Genomic DNA, 19,508 nt, shown 5'->3' on the forward strand with positions numbered 1-19,508 from the left:
AAAGTAATTAAAAAATCAAATAAGAAAGGTAAAAGAAAACGGAGGAGAGAAAGAAAAGTGATGCAAGGAGAAAGTAACATCTTAAAAAACAGAATTGACCAAATTGGAAAAGAGGAACAAAAATTCAACACAAAAAAGAATTTTCTAAAAAGTGGAATTGGCCAAATGGAAAACAAGGCTCAAAAGCTCCAAGAAAACAATTCTTTAAACTTTTAGAACTAAGTAAGTAGAAGACAATTCCTTAAACATTAGAACTGGGCAAGTAGAAGATAATGACTTCACAAGACATAAGGAAACAATAAAAATACATCATAGATTGAAAAAAATAGAAGAGAACATGAAATATTTCATTGACAAAATTGACCTGGAAAATAGAATCAGGAGAAATAATTTCAAAATTAATGGATTACTTGGCAGTCATGATAAAATAAATAAAATTAAACCCTAGACATTACTAATATTAAAGAAAACTGTCCTAATATTTTTGAACAAGAGAGTAAAATAGAAACTGAAAGATCTGCAAATGAAAACTCCCAGAAATATAATAGCCAGATTCAAGATATTCTAGGTTATAGAGAAAATACTGTAAGCATCCAGAAAGAAAAAAAAAATATCAAATATCATGGAATCACAGGCAGGATTATACAGGATTTAGCACCTTCTACATCAAAGGATTGGAAGGCAGGGAATATGATATTCAAGGAACTGGTTTCACAACTGAGAATCACCTACCCAGCAAAATTGAGTATATTGTTTCAGGGTAAAAAAATGATCATTTATCAAAAAAAAAATTTCCAAGCATTCCTGATGAAAAGTCCAGACTTAAAAAGAAAGTATTATGTCCAAATACAGACCCAGAAGAAGACTAAAATGATAAATTAAAAGTGATAATTTAAGGGATTCAATAAAGTCAAACTCTAAGTATTCATATTGTGGAAAGATGATATTGGTCACACATAACTTTTATCATTATTAGAGCAGTTCCTAGTATACATAGAGAAAGGGTGCAAGAGTAAGATGATTAAGATAAGATGATATTAAAACAAAATCAAGGAACAAAAGAGGATTGCACAAAAAGAAGATGTAAGGGAGAGGGGGAATAGGGTAAATTTTCTCACCTAAAGAGGTGCAAAATGTTAAAATATAGAGGAATGTACAAGTTGGGGTGATGGACAATGCCTAAACCTTCCTCTCATTGGAATTAGCAATCATTCAGTTATTTGTCCAATTATATAACAATAAATCTGACAACCTAATTTAAATGTATGGATAATAAAAAAAAATATACATACCCAGAATAAGAATGAGGAAATAGAACATTTAAATAATCCAATCTCAGAAAAAAGATATTGGACAAGTCATCAAAGAATTCCCCCCCCCCAATATACAAAACCACAGAGATTCACAAGTGAATTGTATCAAACATATTAAGAATGGATGATCCCAATAATATATAGACCATTTGAGAAAATAGGCAAAGAAGCCCTACCAAATTCTTTGATGATATAAAGAAATCTAGGAAAGGCAAAAGCCCGAGAAAGAAAATGATATATCATTTTCCTTACTGGATATTGAGGCAAAAAATTTAAATAAAATACCAGTAAGGAAACTACAGCAATATATTATAACAGTCATTCACTCTAACCAAATGGGATTATTCCAGAAGGGCAGGGCTGGTTAACTATTAGGAGAATTATCAGCCTAATTGACCATATTAATAACTAACAACAAAAAAAAAAACAGAATTCATAACATGATCTCAATGGATGCAGAAAAATCCATTAACAAAATAAAGCACCCATATGCCATTAAAAACATTAAAAAGCATAGCAAGAAATGGATCATTCCTTAAAATGATAGGTAGTATGTATTTAAAACATTAATAAGCATCATCTGTAATGAAGATAAGTTAGAAGCCTTCAAAATAAGATCATGGATGAAATAAGAATGCTCATTATCATCACTATTATTCAATGTACTATGTAATAATGGTCTCAAACCCTTCATGCAAAATTCCAATTTCCCCTCTTGCACTGATCATTACAACTAGAAATGCTAGTTTTAGCAATAGGAGAAGAAAAACAAATTGAAGGAATTAAAATAGGCACCAAGGAAACTTAGCTATCAATCCTTTCAGATGATGTGACGGTATATTTAGAGAATTCTAGACAATAAACTAAAAAAAATAATTGAAAAAATTAATAGATTCAGCAAAGTTGCAGTATAAAAAAGAAAACCACAAAAATTATCAGGATTTTTATATATTACCAACAAAACCCAGCAGCAAGAGATAGAAAGAGGAATTCAACTTAAAATAACTTTAGAAAATATAAAATACCTGGCAATCTACCTGCCAGGACAAGCCCAGTAACTATATGAATAAAATTACAAAACACTTTTCACACAAATAAAGTCAGATCTAAACAAGTGGAAAAATATTAATTGCTCATGGATAGACCAAGCTAATATAATAAAAATGAAAATTATATTTAAATTAATTTACTTATTAAGCACCATGCCAATAACACTACCAAATAATCATTTTATAGACATTAAAATAATAATAAATATATATGAAATAACCAAAGTTCAAAAAATATCAAAGGAATTTAATAAAAAAAAATGTGAAGGAAGGTGGCTTAATTATACAAGATCTCAAACTGTATTATAAAGCAGTAATCATGATAATAATATGGCACTGGCTAAAAATATAGCATGGTGGATAAGTGGAATAGATTAGTTACACAATATAAAGATTTAAATGACCTTCGCAATCTAGTGTGATAAATCCCTAAATCCCATTTTTTGTAATAAGAATGCACTATTTGGCAAAAAAAAAAAACTGCTGGTAAAACTAGAAGATAGTACAGCAGAAGCTAGCTATAAACCAGTATCTTATTCATATTAAGATAACATCAAAATAGGTATATAATTAAGACATAATGAATGCTGACACAAATAAATTAGGGGAACATTGATAAACTAATTTACTTGTCATATCTATGGAGAAGGGAATAAATTATGATCAAACAAGAGATAGCAAACATTATGAGATATAAAGTGAATGATTTTGATCATATTAAATTTAAAGGATTTTGTGTAAATAAAACCAATATAACTAAAATTAGAAATGGAAACAAGAAACTGGGACACAGCAACAGTAATATTGCATGATGATCAAGTGTGAGACTTTACTCTCAGCAGTACTATGATCCAGAACAATTTGGAAGAACTTATGCTATCCACTTCCAGAGAAAGAAATGTCAGAGTTGGAATACAAATCAAAGCATTTATGTTTTTTTCACTTTAGGTTATTACTGTTTTTATTTTGAGGTTTGGGTTTTATATGAGTATTCTTTTACAACAATGACCAATATGGAAATATGTTGTACAGGACAGTCCTTGTTTAACACAGATCAAAGTGTTTATCATTTTAAGAAGGGGGGTGGGAAAGGAGTGAAGGAGATAATTTCAATCTTATAATTTCAGAAAATGCATGTGGAAAATTGCTATTACATGGAATTGATAAAATAAAATATGTGTAAAAATAATAAAGAACTTTATAAGTATTTTTAAAATATCTTGTCTTTGAGATGTCAGCAAAGTAGCTCTAACCCAGGAAAAGCTGCCTTTTGTCATATCATTGTAAGAAAAAAGGGTATGAATAAAGACTGTGTTTTAAAAGACAAAAGAAAATATCCTGATTAACTATTAAAAGCAGGTACATCTTTTCTTATACAGCAAATTAAACTGCCTTTAGTCACACAGAATCAAGTAACATTTCATATCCAGACACAAAGACAAATATGTTAGAAGATAGATAGTAGAGAGATAGATAAATAGATAGGTATGAGAGAGATGAGACAGACAGACAGATAGACAGACAGACAGACAGATAGAGTTCTGCAATAGGTAGGTTTTTCAATTCCAGTTATGGTAACTGTTCTTTCATTTAACATTTCTCACCCTCTTTTCCTCTGCATGATAGTGCCTGTAAGTCATCCAATTTGACCCTATGCCAACTGACAGTCTTCTCTCTTACAAATATCACTGGGGTTCAAACTTTCTAATGATTCCAGAATAAAATATACCTGATAAATATCAATTTCTCTTAGGTCCTAGCTAAGAAACAGGTATTAATTCAATAAGATAATTTAAACTAATAGACAACAATAGCTGATGGTGTTCTCCTATATGATATAATTATTATTATATTTATTACATATGAATATTCATTGATGAATTAATGAATTATTATATATGAAAAATAGTTATGATTCATATTTATATTGCAATTTTTAGGTTGCAGAGCATTTTCCTCACATCAGTCCTATAAGGTTCAAGTAAGCAGCTTGAGTATTTCCTCTTTATCATGTGTTGGGAAATGGAAGTTCAGAGAGATTTGCCAATTTGCTCAATAACATCATCTAGTAAGTAGAGGTACAACTGAGTCACAAATTTAAAATTCTAAGTTGAGAAGTCTGTTCTTACATCTTGCTATCTTAAAGCTGAATCTTAAAGATGAATAAAGTAATATGTTTATATGAGGAAGAGAGTCAAAGTCATTTTTAAAAATTTACCTGGAGTATAATCATTGAGGGGAAAAGGTGGGGGCTACATGAAGAGAAACATTGAGAATGGTCCTTTAGAGGGTACAGTTGAAAGTGGAGGTGATTTTCTTTTTAGATTTCTGGCTGATAATCCAATAGGGATTGATGGAGAAGGCCCTGGTAAAGGGGCAAAGATTTAATAATAGGAACCTGAGGGTCCTAGCTAGTGGCAAGAAGCATTTGCAACATACAAATGCGGGGCATTCAGAGGTAAGCAAAACAAAGTCAGCACAGAGATAAAATCTGGTCAAATAAAGCCTTTTTATTCTATGTATTTAAGGGGAAATAAGGGTATCTTTTAAATCACAGAATAAAGATAATACTTAGCTAAAATTGAATAAGTATGGAAAAGGAATTATCTCCTTGAAGGATCAAAAAAGAAAAGAAAAGTTTAAGTAATATTTCAAAATAATATTCTAAAGTTAATTTCAAAAGAATGACCTAAGAGAAATGAATATAATGAAATTCATTTATGATTTGGAAACAATATTTATTTTATTCTGTCAAAAATCATCCAATTACTCAAGGACAAATTCAACAATTGGAATAGGTCTGCAGTTTATGTTTCTAGGTTCTTTAATCTATTTACAATGTTGTTTTATTTAAAATATTTTCTCTATCATTGAGAGTATATAAATGTATTCCTCCTCATATTCCCCATGCCCTGGACATTTTGGTTTCAGAATATTACTTATTTTCACTGTCAATGATTTACAGAGAATTTGCTAAGAAAATAAAGAACCAAAAAAGCTAAATAAAGAAGCCTGGTCCTTTTGATTACATAATAATTGTTGTGAGTTTTGATAAGGGAAGTAGAACATATGATATCACTCTTCCTTAATCTAACAAATTCAGGCTTTAAATCACTTTGTGGCTGACTGATGGAAGTCACCTTCCTCCTAATTCTTTGTCCTGATTTAAATGAAGGTGAAAAACTCAGTGCTCTTCAAAAAAATGATCAATATATTGAAGGGTTTCTCTCCCACATAAGGAAAAGAGAATAGTCTATGGTTGATCTTCATATAGCTAAAAGGAGAGAAATGTTCTTATTTAACCTACACTAAACAAACACCTCCCTTACAGTGAGAAAGAATATTTCTGTAATATGTTATAGCTGCTTTTTGTTAAAACTAACTGCTTTCTAACCACATGTGCATAGAGAGTAAAGAAAGAAAGGAAAGGAATAATCCATGTGTTTCTGAGAAATCAATGAATGAACAGTTTTATGCTTAAGTACATAGTACATTTTGGGAATCAAATAGGAATAAAATGCACTTCTTTCCAATGCAGTTTGAAGATGCAGTAATTAATCTATGCTGCCAATAAAATTCAGTATTTTATGAATATCAAATTATGTGTAGTTATGTGTTTAGTTGAGGCCAAACTATCAAAAGTAAATTAGTATCACAGCAAAAATAAATGTGAATATTGATCCTCTGATAGGATCATTTTCAGGGATCTAACAGAGTAAATTTGTATTTTTAACAGGTTTAATTATTTTGCTTTGAAAAGATTTATATTAAGATGTTCCAAAGGTTCTATTCCCAAACTCATTTCAAATAGATTGCTTTTACTATGGAAGATCATTGATAAGAATGCAAAATTACTACATATGTTTATGGTTGGGAAAGGAACACCATCAGGTACATTCATCACCCTGTTGATTAGAGTTGCAAGTTATTTTGCAGTTTTTCTGTTATAATACTTTCATTTCCCAGTTCAAGAAATGGAGACTTTAGAGATATTAAATTATTTGCCCAAGATAACATAGATCTTGATCCAAGAATCAAATTCAAATTTTCTGACTCCACATTTGCCACTCTACTACAACATAAAATCCAGTTTACTAATAAGAAATGCTATTTTCTAATCCTATAGGTTGCTTTAGGTGGGATTAAAAGGAATTTGGTTATGAATTTTGGATGAATAATATATATTATGGCACTGGGTATCTTCTTCCATGTTGTCCTATTATTTAGAATAAGAAATAAGTCCTAGAAGGATTTAGTTGAGGGTAAAATATTTTTTAAAAGACTTCATAAAGACTCACAAAATCACTGCACCTCAAAGTTGATAGTGATCAGCTGCAATTGTCTGTGAACTGAAGTAAATTCACTCATGAAAACCAGCTGTTCTTTATTTTGTCAATCAACTTCAAGAAATAGACTGCTTGTTATGTTAGAATGATTGCTTATCTTCCCTGTTCCTCTTAAGATACCAGTAGAATCCTTGAACAGTCCCCAATCCAATGGAGCACCCCATTCACTATGAATAAATAACTCAGGCACACTTCTAAAACAAAGTACCTTCTTAATCTTTCCATTTCAGTGTAAGAAATCACATTTGGTTACTTTGAACAAATTAAGTTTGATTACTTTGAACACATTAAGGCTCAAAGGAGGTCCCAGCCCACATGCACTATTTCTGGATATAGAATACATAGGAATTCAAAATTTGTATGATTGAAAAATAGATGCATGTGTCCAAGTGAGGTCTGAAAAATATATCTATGTGATAAAGTCTTCTATTTCTATGCCATTTGCATAATTTGACTCAGGATATGCTTATAACCAAAACAAACAAACCAAAAAACAAACAAACAAACAAAAAACCAAACCCCACAGATCAAGGTTAAGAAAAGACAATCTTCAAAGTTCAGAATGATAGCTTCTCTCTTACCTTCCACTGAGGAGGAAACCAATAACCACAGCCAACAAAATGACTCCCACTGTAACAGATACAGCAATTATAGGAATCTGGCTTTGATCACTAGAGGCTGCGATTGCTGAAAGAGAAGCCATAAAAGAAAATAATGATTAAAATGGTAATTAATATTTCCAATGAGAATTTTTAATAAGTTGTAATAATAAGAGCATAATAGACATTTATAGCATATAAGGATTTCAAGGCATTTTACATAAATTCACAAAACTATACAGAAAACACCATAGGTTTTATGGCATCTATTTTAGAAATGAGACAACTGAGGTTATATTTGTGTTTTTAAAAGTTTTAATAAAATTGCTTATCAGAACTTTTTTCTGCTTTAGAGCCTCTTAACAAAAATCAAAAATTAAAAAAAAATTTAAAATGGCTATTCCTTGAGAAAATTATTTGCTTTGTAAATGAAATTTATATCAATCTAAAAAGCATTATGAAGTTCTTAGATGTGTTAGATATACTATCTCTATCCTATGCAAAGTGATACTTATTATGTTACTTACTAAAAGCTCATTTATTTTACCTGAAATAAAATTTCATATATAAGATATGAAGTGAAGTGGAAATATAAGTCTTATAATCAAGTACTCTATAATATAAATCAGGTAGATCATTGAAGTAACTTTAACAGTTTATATGCAAAGCATGTCTTTATATAAAATATGATCTCATTTAAAATATCTGTATGGTTAGTGTTCAAGTTCAAAATTCTGTGGACAGCTACTTTTAAAATGAAGGGGGAAAACTTTGTCTAATCAAGCACAGATATAACATGTGCATGTATGTGAGATTAAGCATCCTCCTAAAAGATAAAACTATAGACATATCTAGCCTGAGAAGTACATCTATACAGAAAAAGGGCAAGGAAAATGGTAGGAAGCATCATTCATCATTTACACTAGATTAACTCAAACATATTTCTTGAGGATCAGACAAAAATATGCAAAGTAGATTTAGATAATCTGACAAGGCAAGGCAGTAGCAGCTGAGGGGTATGGGATGGGGCTGGGAAAGAATTCTTACAAAGAAAAACTTTAAGCTGAGAAGAAACTAAGAAAAACTAAAGGTAAGGAGGAAAGATGGAAAATTTCTATGTATATAGGAAAAGCCAATGAAAGAGCACTTTGAGTGGCATTTGAAAGAATATCAATTAGGTCTTAACAGGTAAACTGTAACACTCGGGGAAGGAAATTAAGTATATAAAGATTAGAAAAGTAGCATTGGGCAAGTTGATGGTGAGTTTTCAATATCAAGCCAAAGAATTAGAGAATTATATTCTATATGAGGATGAGGTAGAAATGAACAGGGAGGTAAAAATACAATTAGTAAAAAGAATGTGAATCTCCATCTATCCTCAGTAAGTTCTAGCCACCAAAACTAAACAATTTATATCACATATTTGTGAAAGAATGTGGATATTATATGTTGATATTGTTCTGTGACTTTTCAAAAAATTATAAAGAATGTTTCCATAAGAGTAGAAGAAAAACTTTTGTTGTTGTCAAAAAAGAACCAATGCAAATTACCTGAAATATGAGCTGATGAACTTGATGGTGATTCCCAGCAACATTTGGGAACACATTAAACAATATATTCTTTGTACTATTAGAAAGAGTTGGATTTAATCAGGTTTAGTTTGTATGACTTGCCAGATGAAGTATCTGAACATAGGCCCTCTTGGCTTTGATTTGATTCATTTTATCATGGGATCGTTCAGAAACTTGGGCAAATAAAACAAAATAAAATAAAATACTTTATATAGTGAATGGTTAGAGGACCTGGGAATGATAAATCTTGAAAAATATGTATAACTGATATAATCTCTGATTTAATGCATCTAAAAAGCTTGCTTGTGAAACATACATGATTCATTTTATTTTGTCATATCTAGGAGAACCAAACACAGCAGTCATAGTCATAGTGTCATTCTGAAATTAGAGATATGTATACTTAAATTCCACACAATAGAAATAATCTTTTCAATGATTTCAGTTATTCAAAGATGAAAAGGACTATATTGAATGAATGTCTACATGTGAGACAGATGAGAGATTTGCTGTTCAGTGAGAAAGTATTACCAGAGGACCTTTGAGATACATTCCAACTCTTAGATTCTGTGATTTGGCCATTCTGTGATTTTTTAAAGTAGATGATCATAGACTAGCACAGAGTAAAGAATGAAATGCAAAGTAAATTACAGTAAAAATACACAATGCCTTCCATTTCATCTGTATAATCAATTCATTTGCTAATTATATGATGCCTATACTATATTATTGGATGCTTGTAAACAATTTATTGTTACAATTATTAACCTTAAAGTAAATTTAAAAAATAGTAATTCTTATATAAAATGTCTTCAAAATAGATTCAATGACATGGAACTCTAATTCTGTTTAAAATATTTAAAGGAAGAATATTATAATAATTTGTCATTTGAAAGATAATATATTGTGTATATTTACATTTAATGACTACACATTTAGTTAAGATACCACCATTTATTATATATTAAGTTAAGTAAGTATCTCTAATGTGGACTGTGAAGTAGAAAATAGTGGGACATAGAAAGGTAATACACTATCCCAAAATTTATTAAATATGTCACACAAATAAAAATTTTATTTTTATATGCATTGGATCATTTGAGATATATTCTGGGTATCCCCTCTGAGCAAAGCATGGGGTACAACATTCAGAGACCTGAAAATTATGAAAAAATATGTTATATGGGTTCCTTAAAAATTTAGAACTTATTTGAGAGATTATGATGACAATAATAATACATAACATTTGTATTATTTTAAGGTTTTCAAATTATTTTACACGAAAATTGTTATTTGACAAAATAAAACTGAAACAGATAAAGCAAATAAAAGAGATTCAAGTCAATTTAAGTTTGATGACCAACATAAATAGCACAAAGGAAAAATGAAGTAGGGGGAGTAGTCAATGATGGAAGAGAATAACTTAAGTCTCAAAATAAAATTAGTCATAATTTTAGGGTCATTATTTTCATTCATAGTGACTGAGTAAATAACATTATTCAGAATAGAAAGTATGTTCCTCTTAAAATTCAAAATTGTTACCAAGAAGTTAAATTGACATTTTAAAATTAATTAAATTACTCAAAATCCAGTAAACTTAAATTACTCAGATCCATTAGATGCTAGGCAATATATTCATTTGAAAGATCACATTCTGAATGATTGAGAAATTGAAGCACTGGACAAAAATATAAGGATAGTTTCAATTGACAGGTTGTAATCTGTTGTTAAGATCTGACAGGACAGGAAGGGCAGAAGTTATCTAATAAATCCTGCTCCTGAAGGTTTGCTAACATAATTGATAACATGAATGATTAGAGGCCCTACTAGACTAAATAAGGCAAGATCACGCTAACTTCTTTATTATTAAAAACAGTACAGAAATAGATTAGTTTTTTTTGTTGTTTGATTTTGGAAAAGACAAAGTCCCAAATGAGAATGAAATGTTACTAAGTGTCTATAACAATGATATAATCACAATGAAATATGTAATATAAATTTATTTTTTACATTCATCAGGGCTGATCTACTGCATGGTTAGCCTACATATGATTCACTTGCAACTGATGACATAGAAAATATAGTCACACAAATTATTCTGTTTTTCAATTCCTAAGCATTCTTTGTAAAAGAATCTTAATCTTTATAAATGAGTTTTAGAAAACGAACTGAATTTAATGTTTTAAATTTAATTCTCCCTCTTCTATTCCAAGCAAGATTAATTAATCTGATTATGTTTGTCACGTGCTGTGATTTACATTATACTAAATTGGTGAATTATTTTGAAGTTGGAGTTGTTTTCCCACAAACTTTTAAGTGCCAAAAATTAAGTTTTTAGTATATATCACCACCTACCTACTCTGTTTTATTTTCCCCAAATTAACATGTAGTTATTCAGACCTCTAATGTGTACAAGAATCGGTACCCATAATACACAATCATACATGATAAAGTACAGTAAAGGTGAGAAGGGCAAAAGGTGCTATCTGAGGTCCAAGATGGGAAGTAATTACTAACAAGATGACCAGAGAAGGATTTATGGAGTGAATAACATTTGACCTGGGGCTTTGGTTACCTTCTTCTTTGCACAGACCCCTTTGGAAATTAGATGGCCCTAATGAAGCCCCCTCTTCACTAATAAATTATAACCTCTGAGAATAGAGATTGTTTCATTTTCATTTTTATATTTTTCATAATTCTACAATTATGTAATTGTTAATTTTCAATTTAAGATTTTATTTTACCTTGTGTATATTGATAGATCATAAAATTTTGTGTTTCCTCTTTAACAAAATAAAATACTTTAGCAAAACTAATAACTCAGTGACCTCTGAAAGCCTACAACATTTCATATTAATAGAACCTTCTTATATCTATATTTAAAAAAATAAATGGACAGAAATCAGTTTTCCATCCCCTCCCTAACAAAACTGGGAGGGGTGTGTTAAATCTTCTAATAAAGATGCAAAGTCAAGCAAAACAAATGCTAGTTGTAACAGAAATATAATATCTGTCATCTACAGTTTCTGTAGGAAAGGTATTTCTTCATCATTTTGTACAACTAAGATTGTTTATAATTATTTCTAAGGAGTTTCACTGCCTTTCTTTGTTACTTCTCTTTCTATTTTAATAGTAATCATGTGTTTTGCTTCTCTCAGATACAACATCAGCAACTTCTGGGTAGTTTCTTAACTTTTTTTTTTAAACCCTTACCTTCTGTCTGAGAATCAATACTGTGTATTGGCTCCAAGGCAGAAGAGTGGTATGGGCTAGGCAATGGGGCTTAAGTGACTTGCCCAGGGTCACACAGCTGGGAAGTGTCTGAGGCCAGATTTGAACCTAGGACCTACTGCCTCTAGGTCTGGCTCTCAATCCACTGAGAAACCCTGGTACCCCCAGTTTCTTAACTTTTAAAAATATTTTCATTTCACTAAATATTTCCTGATTCCATATAAAATAATTTTGAACAATCACTTTTTAAAAATTTTGAATATCAAATTCTCTCCAGTTTCACCTCTCTCCTGGAGAAGGCAAACAAGTTGCTTTCAATTATACATGTAAGGTCACACCAAACACATTTCCATATTAGCCATGTTTCAAAAGAAAACATGTCACATAAAACAACAGAATGAAGAAAGAACAACAAAAATAGTATGCTTCAACCTGCATTTACCAGTTCTCTTCATGGATTGAGTGAATATATTTATGTTGTACCTTTTGAAATGATCTTGGATTATTGCCTTAGTAAAAGAGGCTAAGCCTTTCACGATTGATATATCTCTAATTTAATTATGAAAATAGCCTTTATATTTAATTCATTTATCGATGTTGATCTTGTGTTGGTATTATATTGAGATTGTAAAATCCGGTTCTAGTCCTAGTTTCTGCCATGCTGGTGTTCAGTTCTTCAACAATTTTGCCAAATAGTTATTGAACAAAAAGCTTAGATCTTTGTGTTTATCAGACACCAAATGACTGTTTTCATCATTGCTATGTATTATGTACCTAATCTATTCTACTGATCTACTACTCTATTTCTTATGAAGCTCCAGATTGTCTTTATGGTTACTGATTGTAGTTTGAAATATGGAGCTGATATAGGAAACTTTTCCTTAAAAGTTTTTTTTTTCATTTATACCCTTAATATTTTAATCATTTTTGCTTCCAAATAATTTTTTTATAATTTTCTTCCTTTTTTATTGCTATGGCACTGAATAAAAAACTTAGGTAGATATAGAGTTGTCACTGTTATTATATAGGCTTGGTATAGCCATGATCAATTATTATTTAGCCAATTATTCAGATCTATTGTTAGGTTGTGGGGAAAATGCTTTCATATAATCCTTGGATTTGCCTTGGTTGGTAGAATCTCAAGTATTTTATATCATCTGCAATTATTTTAAATTAAATTTCTCATTTCTTATTGTTTGGCTTTTGGGGGTAATATATATAGAAATACTAGAGGTTTAATCCTTTGAATTTATATTATATCCTGCAACTTTTCTAAAGTTGCTAGTTTTTTCAAATAGTTTTTTTTAGTTGATCTTCTAGGATTCACTAAATATAGCATCAATATCACCTGCAAAGAGTCATAGTCTTGTTTTTCATTGCCAATTTGCATTCTTTCATTATCTTTTTTCTTCTCTTATACAGCTTGCATTTCTAGCACAATACCGAATAATAGTGGTGATAATGGACATTTTTGCTTCATTGTTGATCTAATTGAGAAGGTTTCATGTTTATTTTAATTTCATATAATGCATACCACACCATTTAAAGTAGACATCTGTTGCTTTTTTTGATGCTTTCTAAAGTATTTATTTGGAATAACTATTGTATTCTGTTAAAGGATTTTTCCTGCACTTATTGTCAGGCTAATTGTGAAGCCACTGATATGATTTTTGTTGTTATTGCTTTTGATATGGTTAGTTATCCTGAAAGTTTTCAAATATTAAAATGGTCCTTCATTCTTGGTATATATACCACCTAATGGTAGAGCATGATCTTTGTGATATAGTTATTTAAATATTTTATTTCATTTTCTATTTTTTCTGAGAATTTTATATAGGTGTGAATATTCATTAATTTTTCCTTAGATTTTCAATTTTCCTGGTATATAATTGGTCAATAAAACTCATAGTGATTGTTTAATTTTTATCATCATTGATAGTATATTCAACTTTTTTTTTCATTTTTGATATAACTAATTTGTTTTTCTGCTTAAAATCAATTTAACAAATGGTCTTTCTTATTGTTATTTTCCCATAAAACCTGCCCACAATTTTATTTATTAGTTAAATGCTTTGTTTGTTTGTTTGTTTTTAATTTCAGTACTCTATCTTCTGATTTTCAGATTTTCTATTTTGTTTTTAATTGTGGATTTTTAATTTGTTCTTTTGTGTTAATTTTATTTTTAGTTGAATTGTTATTGCATTGATCTCTTTCTCTTTTTTGATGTATTCATTTAGAGATATTCACTATCTCATTAATACTACTTTGGCTACTTCCCACAAGTTTTTGAATGTAATCTCATTGTCTTTTTCTTCAAATAAATTATTGCTTTCATGATTTCTTTTTTGGTACTCTTTTAACACTCTTTTTTATTAGATTATTTAGTTTCCAATTAGCTTATAACCTATATGTCTACAGACCTTTACTAAATAGAATTTAATTTTATTATGGTCTGAAAAGTTGGCATTTAATGTTTCTGCTTTTCTTTGTTTATGAGGTTTTTATTCCCTAATATATGATATTTTTATGAAGGTAACATGTACAGCTGAGAAAATGTAAAAAAAGAATATCAGGGGTAGAGGAGTGGAAGAGAATATGATTAATGGATGATAAAAGAAAGACTTCTTTCTTTTATTGTGATTTTTCTTTTTAATCTTCAGGAAAAAGAAAGAAAAAAGAGGAAAGAAAAATAAAGGAAAGGAAGTCTATTTTTACTGAGGATCAAAGATTTATGACTTCATATTTACAGAAGGGATTTTAGAAATTATCAAGCATGGCCTCATGATTTTGTATATGAAGTGATTGAAGACTCTAGAAATGAGGTGATTTGCTATACTTATTTGAATACAAGAATTCCATTGTTTAATTTTCTCAAATCTAGGCTCGGTACTCCATCTGTTGTGTCATTTAGCTACCTTAATGAGAGATAGCATGAATACAATTATATAAACCAAGATATATATACATATATATATATCAGACAAATCGATTAATCAAACTTTTTAGATTTAAGAGGGATATATATCTCTTGTCTCATTCAGATTTTAGCTGGAACTTTCACAAAACCAGTAAGGCTTGAGGCAGAGAAGAAGAGAAATAACAGAAAAGGCATATAGTCAGTGAAAATGCAAATGTGTCACTAGATCACAAGTAATCCCATATAAGTAGGTCTTAAAAACTATACTTTTGAAAGGTTGAATACCTATATCATACTTAGAATCTCAGATAGCTTTTCTGGAGGCATTCTACATCCAGGTGGTAGAGATGTACTTAGATGCTAAATATATTTTTCACTAATAAGGTACAAAGCTATAATCATAAAATAACTTAGTACGCATAATAAAAATAATGTTTTAATATCAAGAGGCTGATCTTTACAGCAAAAAAAGAATTGCATAAGAGACATATAGATAAGAAAATTTTGTCATAAAGTAAAATCCTTCATAAACCAAATAATTCCTTTGCATGATAAAATCATTCTTTAATTTTTCTTTTCTGTGAGTTTGAATTTTCATATATGGATTTTTCAAAGAGAAAAAATCATTTGGCTTCAGGCTTAGAATTACACAGTGAGACTTTCATGATGATTTTCTTCAAGGCCAGCTTTTCCAATGTGGGTTCTTTCTTGGTTGAACTCTGAACCAGAACCCTTGGTCATTTGCCTTTGATTCTCTACTTATTTTTTTTTTAATTTTAAACATTATTTTATTTGGTCATTTCCAAACATTATTCACTGGAAACAAATGATTCTCTACTTATTGGCAAAGAGGATGTGACAGCCACAAAGAGTGAATACATCTTCCTTAATTTCCAAATTATACCCATGGCTCAAATTCTCTACTCCCCTTTCTTGAAAAGTAATCCTTACTCACAGTGTAAAAGCCATGTTAAAAGAATAGTAACTACGGATATTAAATGTTTTCATTTGTACTGAATAGCTATTTTTAGAACTCTGTAACACAACTATTATTCTATTTCTACTTTACTTTTACTTCTCTATTCCTTTACTTTGGTTTCATCATAAATAGTAATCACCTCAGATTTTTCTTTCCATTTTTTGCTTCATTAGTGTCTTAATTTTGAATATTCAAAAATGAAATTCTGTCTCAATTCTACTACACAAAGTGATTGCTGAAGGAATAATTAATCTCATGAATTTTAGGCCTTGCTAAGCATGCAGATTTTTAAAATGTTTTATATGCATTTAAAAGTACCTCCAAAAGATTTTTTTATAATTAGCATGAGGAAGTTTGAATTACTTCCCCCTCTCATTTCTGTGACAATAAAGCTATCACAGATTCTTACAACATAGTTTCCTTTATGATGTGGAGCTAAAAATAATAATGGTTAACAGTAGTGAACTTTCAAAAAATGTTATTCAAAAAATTAGAATTATTTCCCTATTTCACCCAGGATTCTGAGAGAACTATTATAGGTGTTTTTTTTTAAATTGTAGATCCAAACTTTTTGAAAACTTAACACTTGAGCTTCAGCAGATTTAGTTCAAAGGCAAATAATCTAATGAAATATCATAGTAATAAAATTAAAATACCAATTCATTCTCCTATAACCCTTAAGTATGTTCACCCACAAACCAACACACCCACTGTACAACAAGTATATGTTCTGAGTGAATACTTTGGAGGATACACACATGATGGGATCCTTGCTGCCAGGATATTAATATAAAGAACTGTTAAATATATTTGACCATAATTTTAAAAATGCCTATAGCATGAAATATTCATAATATTTTATCAAAATAACCTTTCCATTCATTATAAAATGAAATTAGTTAGAAATCATTTTTATTTTAATCACCTTGAAAAAAGGGGAAATGATTACTTTTAACTCAAAATATATTTTTGTTCATTTGTGGATATGCTTTAATAAAACTCAATTAAAAGATATATGTGGGCTAAAAAGATATATGTAGGTGACACACAGACATACATAAATACACATTATATATGAAAATCATAGATGAAATTACATTTATCTGTAAATTCAATGAAACACTGCCCTACTTACATTTAAATGAGTATAGGTAAAAAAAATATGAAAAAGCCAATCTTCCATCTATAAAGTTTAGTTATTGTAATTTTTATAATCTCTTCCTTTTGAACTATTTATTTTTGGACCCATCGAGTGAAAATGTGTTTTTCTAATGCTGTTCTGAATAAAACATATTGCAAAAGATTTTCAAAAATATTGCTAGGGGCTCTGTCAAGAAAAGACTGATGGTGGTAGAAATTTGTTTTAAATCAGAGTGGTTCATGAGAAAATAGTTGTCCCTCCTACCCTGACAGGCACTTTTTATGGAATTCACTCATAAACATTACTATGGTGGATGGTCTTAGGTGAAGAATATAATAAAAGAACCAGGCACAAATGAATGGCAACAATTGTATAAAAGTGTGGCAGGAATAGATGTCCTATAAAACCAAAGTCTACAAAATTCCAAAGTTTAAGGATCTCCTGATGTTTCATCTCCGACTAGACTAAATGAGATGAGGAAACAGGGACAGATGTGTTAACCCTCCAACTTAGAGTAATGGCGTGACTGATGTTTCTTAACTAAATGGATCATGCCTCTGAGAGAGTCAATGAGAATAAGACCGACAGAGTTCCCTGCCAGGATATTGATCCACTGACTCTTTTCTGGTAACCATTACAGTGACATGGGCTGACAGTAATTAAAATGACTTACACACTGGGATGGTTTCAAACTCAAATCTTCGACTGAAGACACCATAGCCTGCTGCTGTGCGCGCTCTGATTTGGAAGACATACACAGAAGCTGGTTTCAAGCCATCAGCAGTAATAGTTGTTTCTTTAGATTTGATAATTGTGTAGCTGGTCTCTTGATCCTTGACCCACACATAAACACATACACCAACAAACAAAAATAAATGTGAGTATTAGAGAAAATAAGATGAATCATATCAGTAAATTGGGAGAGTATAATTAATTAATAGATTTGTAAACTGATTTAACATCATCCTAATTTTTTAAGAATGATCACTAAAATATGAATATATTGTTTTAATATATGACTGAAAAGTATTCTCCAACAATTAAAAAGGAATTTTTAATGTGGGCACTAAAGTACAAAGACAAAATGGGACCATCCCTAGAGACACTTAGAAGAGGGACTATATATAACATATATGATATATATATATATGCACATTAATATGCATACAAAATATATACAGGGCACAAAAAAGAAATTAAAACTCTTAATAGTCCCATGAAAAAATATTCCAAGTCGCTGTAGATGAGATAAATTTAAATTAAAACAATTCTGAAATACCACTCATACTTACCAGATTGACTAAAATGACCAAAACGGAAAATAATAAATTTTAGAGGGGATGTGGAAAAATTGGGACAATAACACTGTGCTGGTGGAACTGTGAACTGATTTAACCATTCCAGAGAGCAATATGGAACCAAGCTCACAGTTCAAAAAACTCTTTTACCCTTTGACCCAACAATGCCATTACTAGCTCTGTATCCCAAAGAAATCTAAGATGAGGGAAAAGTATCTATCTCTATGAAAATATGTTGACAGCTCTTTTTGCAGAAGGGAAGAACTGGAAATTGAGGGGCTGTCCATCCCTTGGGGAATGGATGAATAAGTTGTGGTATATAGTTGTAATGGAATACTATTGTGCCATAAAAAATGATGAACAAGATAAGTTAAAAAAACTGAGAAAGACTCATATGAACTAATGAAACAGAGACAGAGAGAAACAGGGGAACAATGTATTCAGTAATAGAAATATTATATAATAACCAGCTGTAAATAACTAAATAATAATCAGCAAAGCCAGTTTCCAAAAAAAAAAAGAATCAAAATGAAAATGCCTTGAAGGCTCTGGGGGTTTGGGGTCTAGTGGTAAATTTAGAACCCTCTTTTAAAATATAAATTTAAAAAAAAGCTTCTCAGATTTTGATTCCTTGAATCTGGATTTAAATACTAAAGCAGTTGCATCTCTATTTTTTTACAACTTTTTTCCCCAATAAAATTATTTGTAGTTTTGTGTGTTTTGGCACTTTGTGTGCTCTACAATAAAAACAAAATCTAATATATTTTGAAACATAAAAAAGACCATTTGGAGTCTGAGTTCAAAGCATGCTCTCTTATACTTTATTTTGTTCCTGATGTTTTTATTCTAAATGTGATATTTATCTTCTAACACAACATAAACAACATGGAAATTTATATTGTTTTAAGTATGGGTATAATATATATCCAATTACTCACTCTTTGGGGAAAGGGTAAGAAGGGAGAAAATCTGTATTCTAAAATTTCAGAAAACAATTGTCAAAAATTGTTTCTATGTGTAACTGAAAATTAAGAAAGTAACTTTCCCAAGAAAACATAATAAAG

The 19,508-nt window shown here is 30.0% G+C and overlaps 1 protein-coding gene across 6 annotated transcripts in view; it reads right to left on the minus strand.

The window, feature by feature from the left end:
* EPHA5 (EPH receptor A5) overlaps positions 1-19,508 on the minus strand; it is a 507,554-nt gene that overhangs the window by 90,280 nt on the left and 397,766 nt on the right. For all 6 annotated transcript variants that reach the window (XM_007496389.2, XM_056802682.1, XM_056802681.1 and 3 more), the window contains 2 exons: positions 17,820-17,979; positions 7,290-7,395 (listed from right to left, as the gene is read on the minus strand). In XM_007496389.2, coding sequence (XP_007496451.1) covers positions 7,290-7,395; positions 17,820-17,979 — 266 coding nt within the window. The remainder of the gene's footprint in view (positions 1-7,289; positions 7,396-17,819; positions 17,980-19,508) is intronic.

This window comes from Monodelphis domestica, chromosome 6, assembly GCF_027887165.1.
Source record: "Monodelphis domestica isolate mMonDom1 chromosome 6, mMonDom1.pri, whole genome shotgun sequence".
Classification (NCBI taxonomy): domain Eukaryota; kingdom Metazoa; phylum Chordata; class Mammalia; order Didelphimorphia; family Didelphidae; genus Monodelphis; species Monodelphis domestica.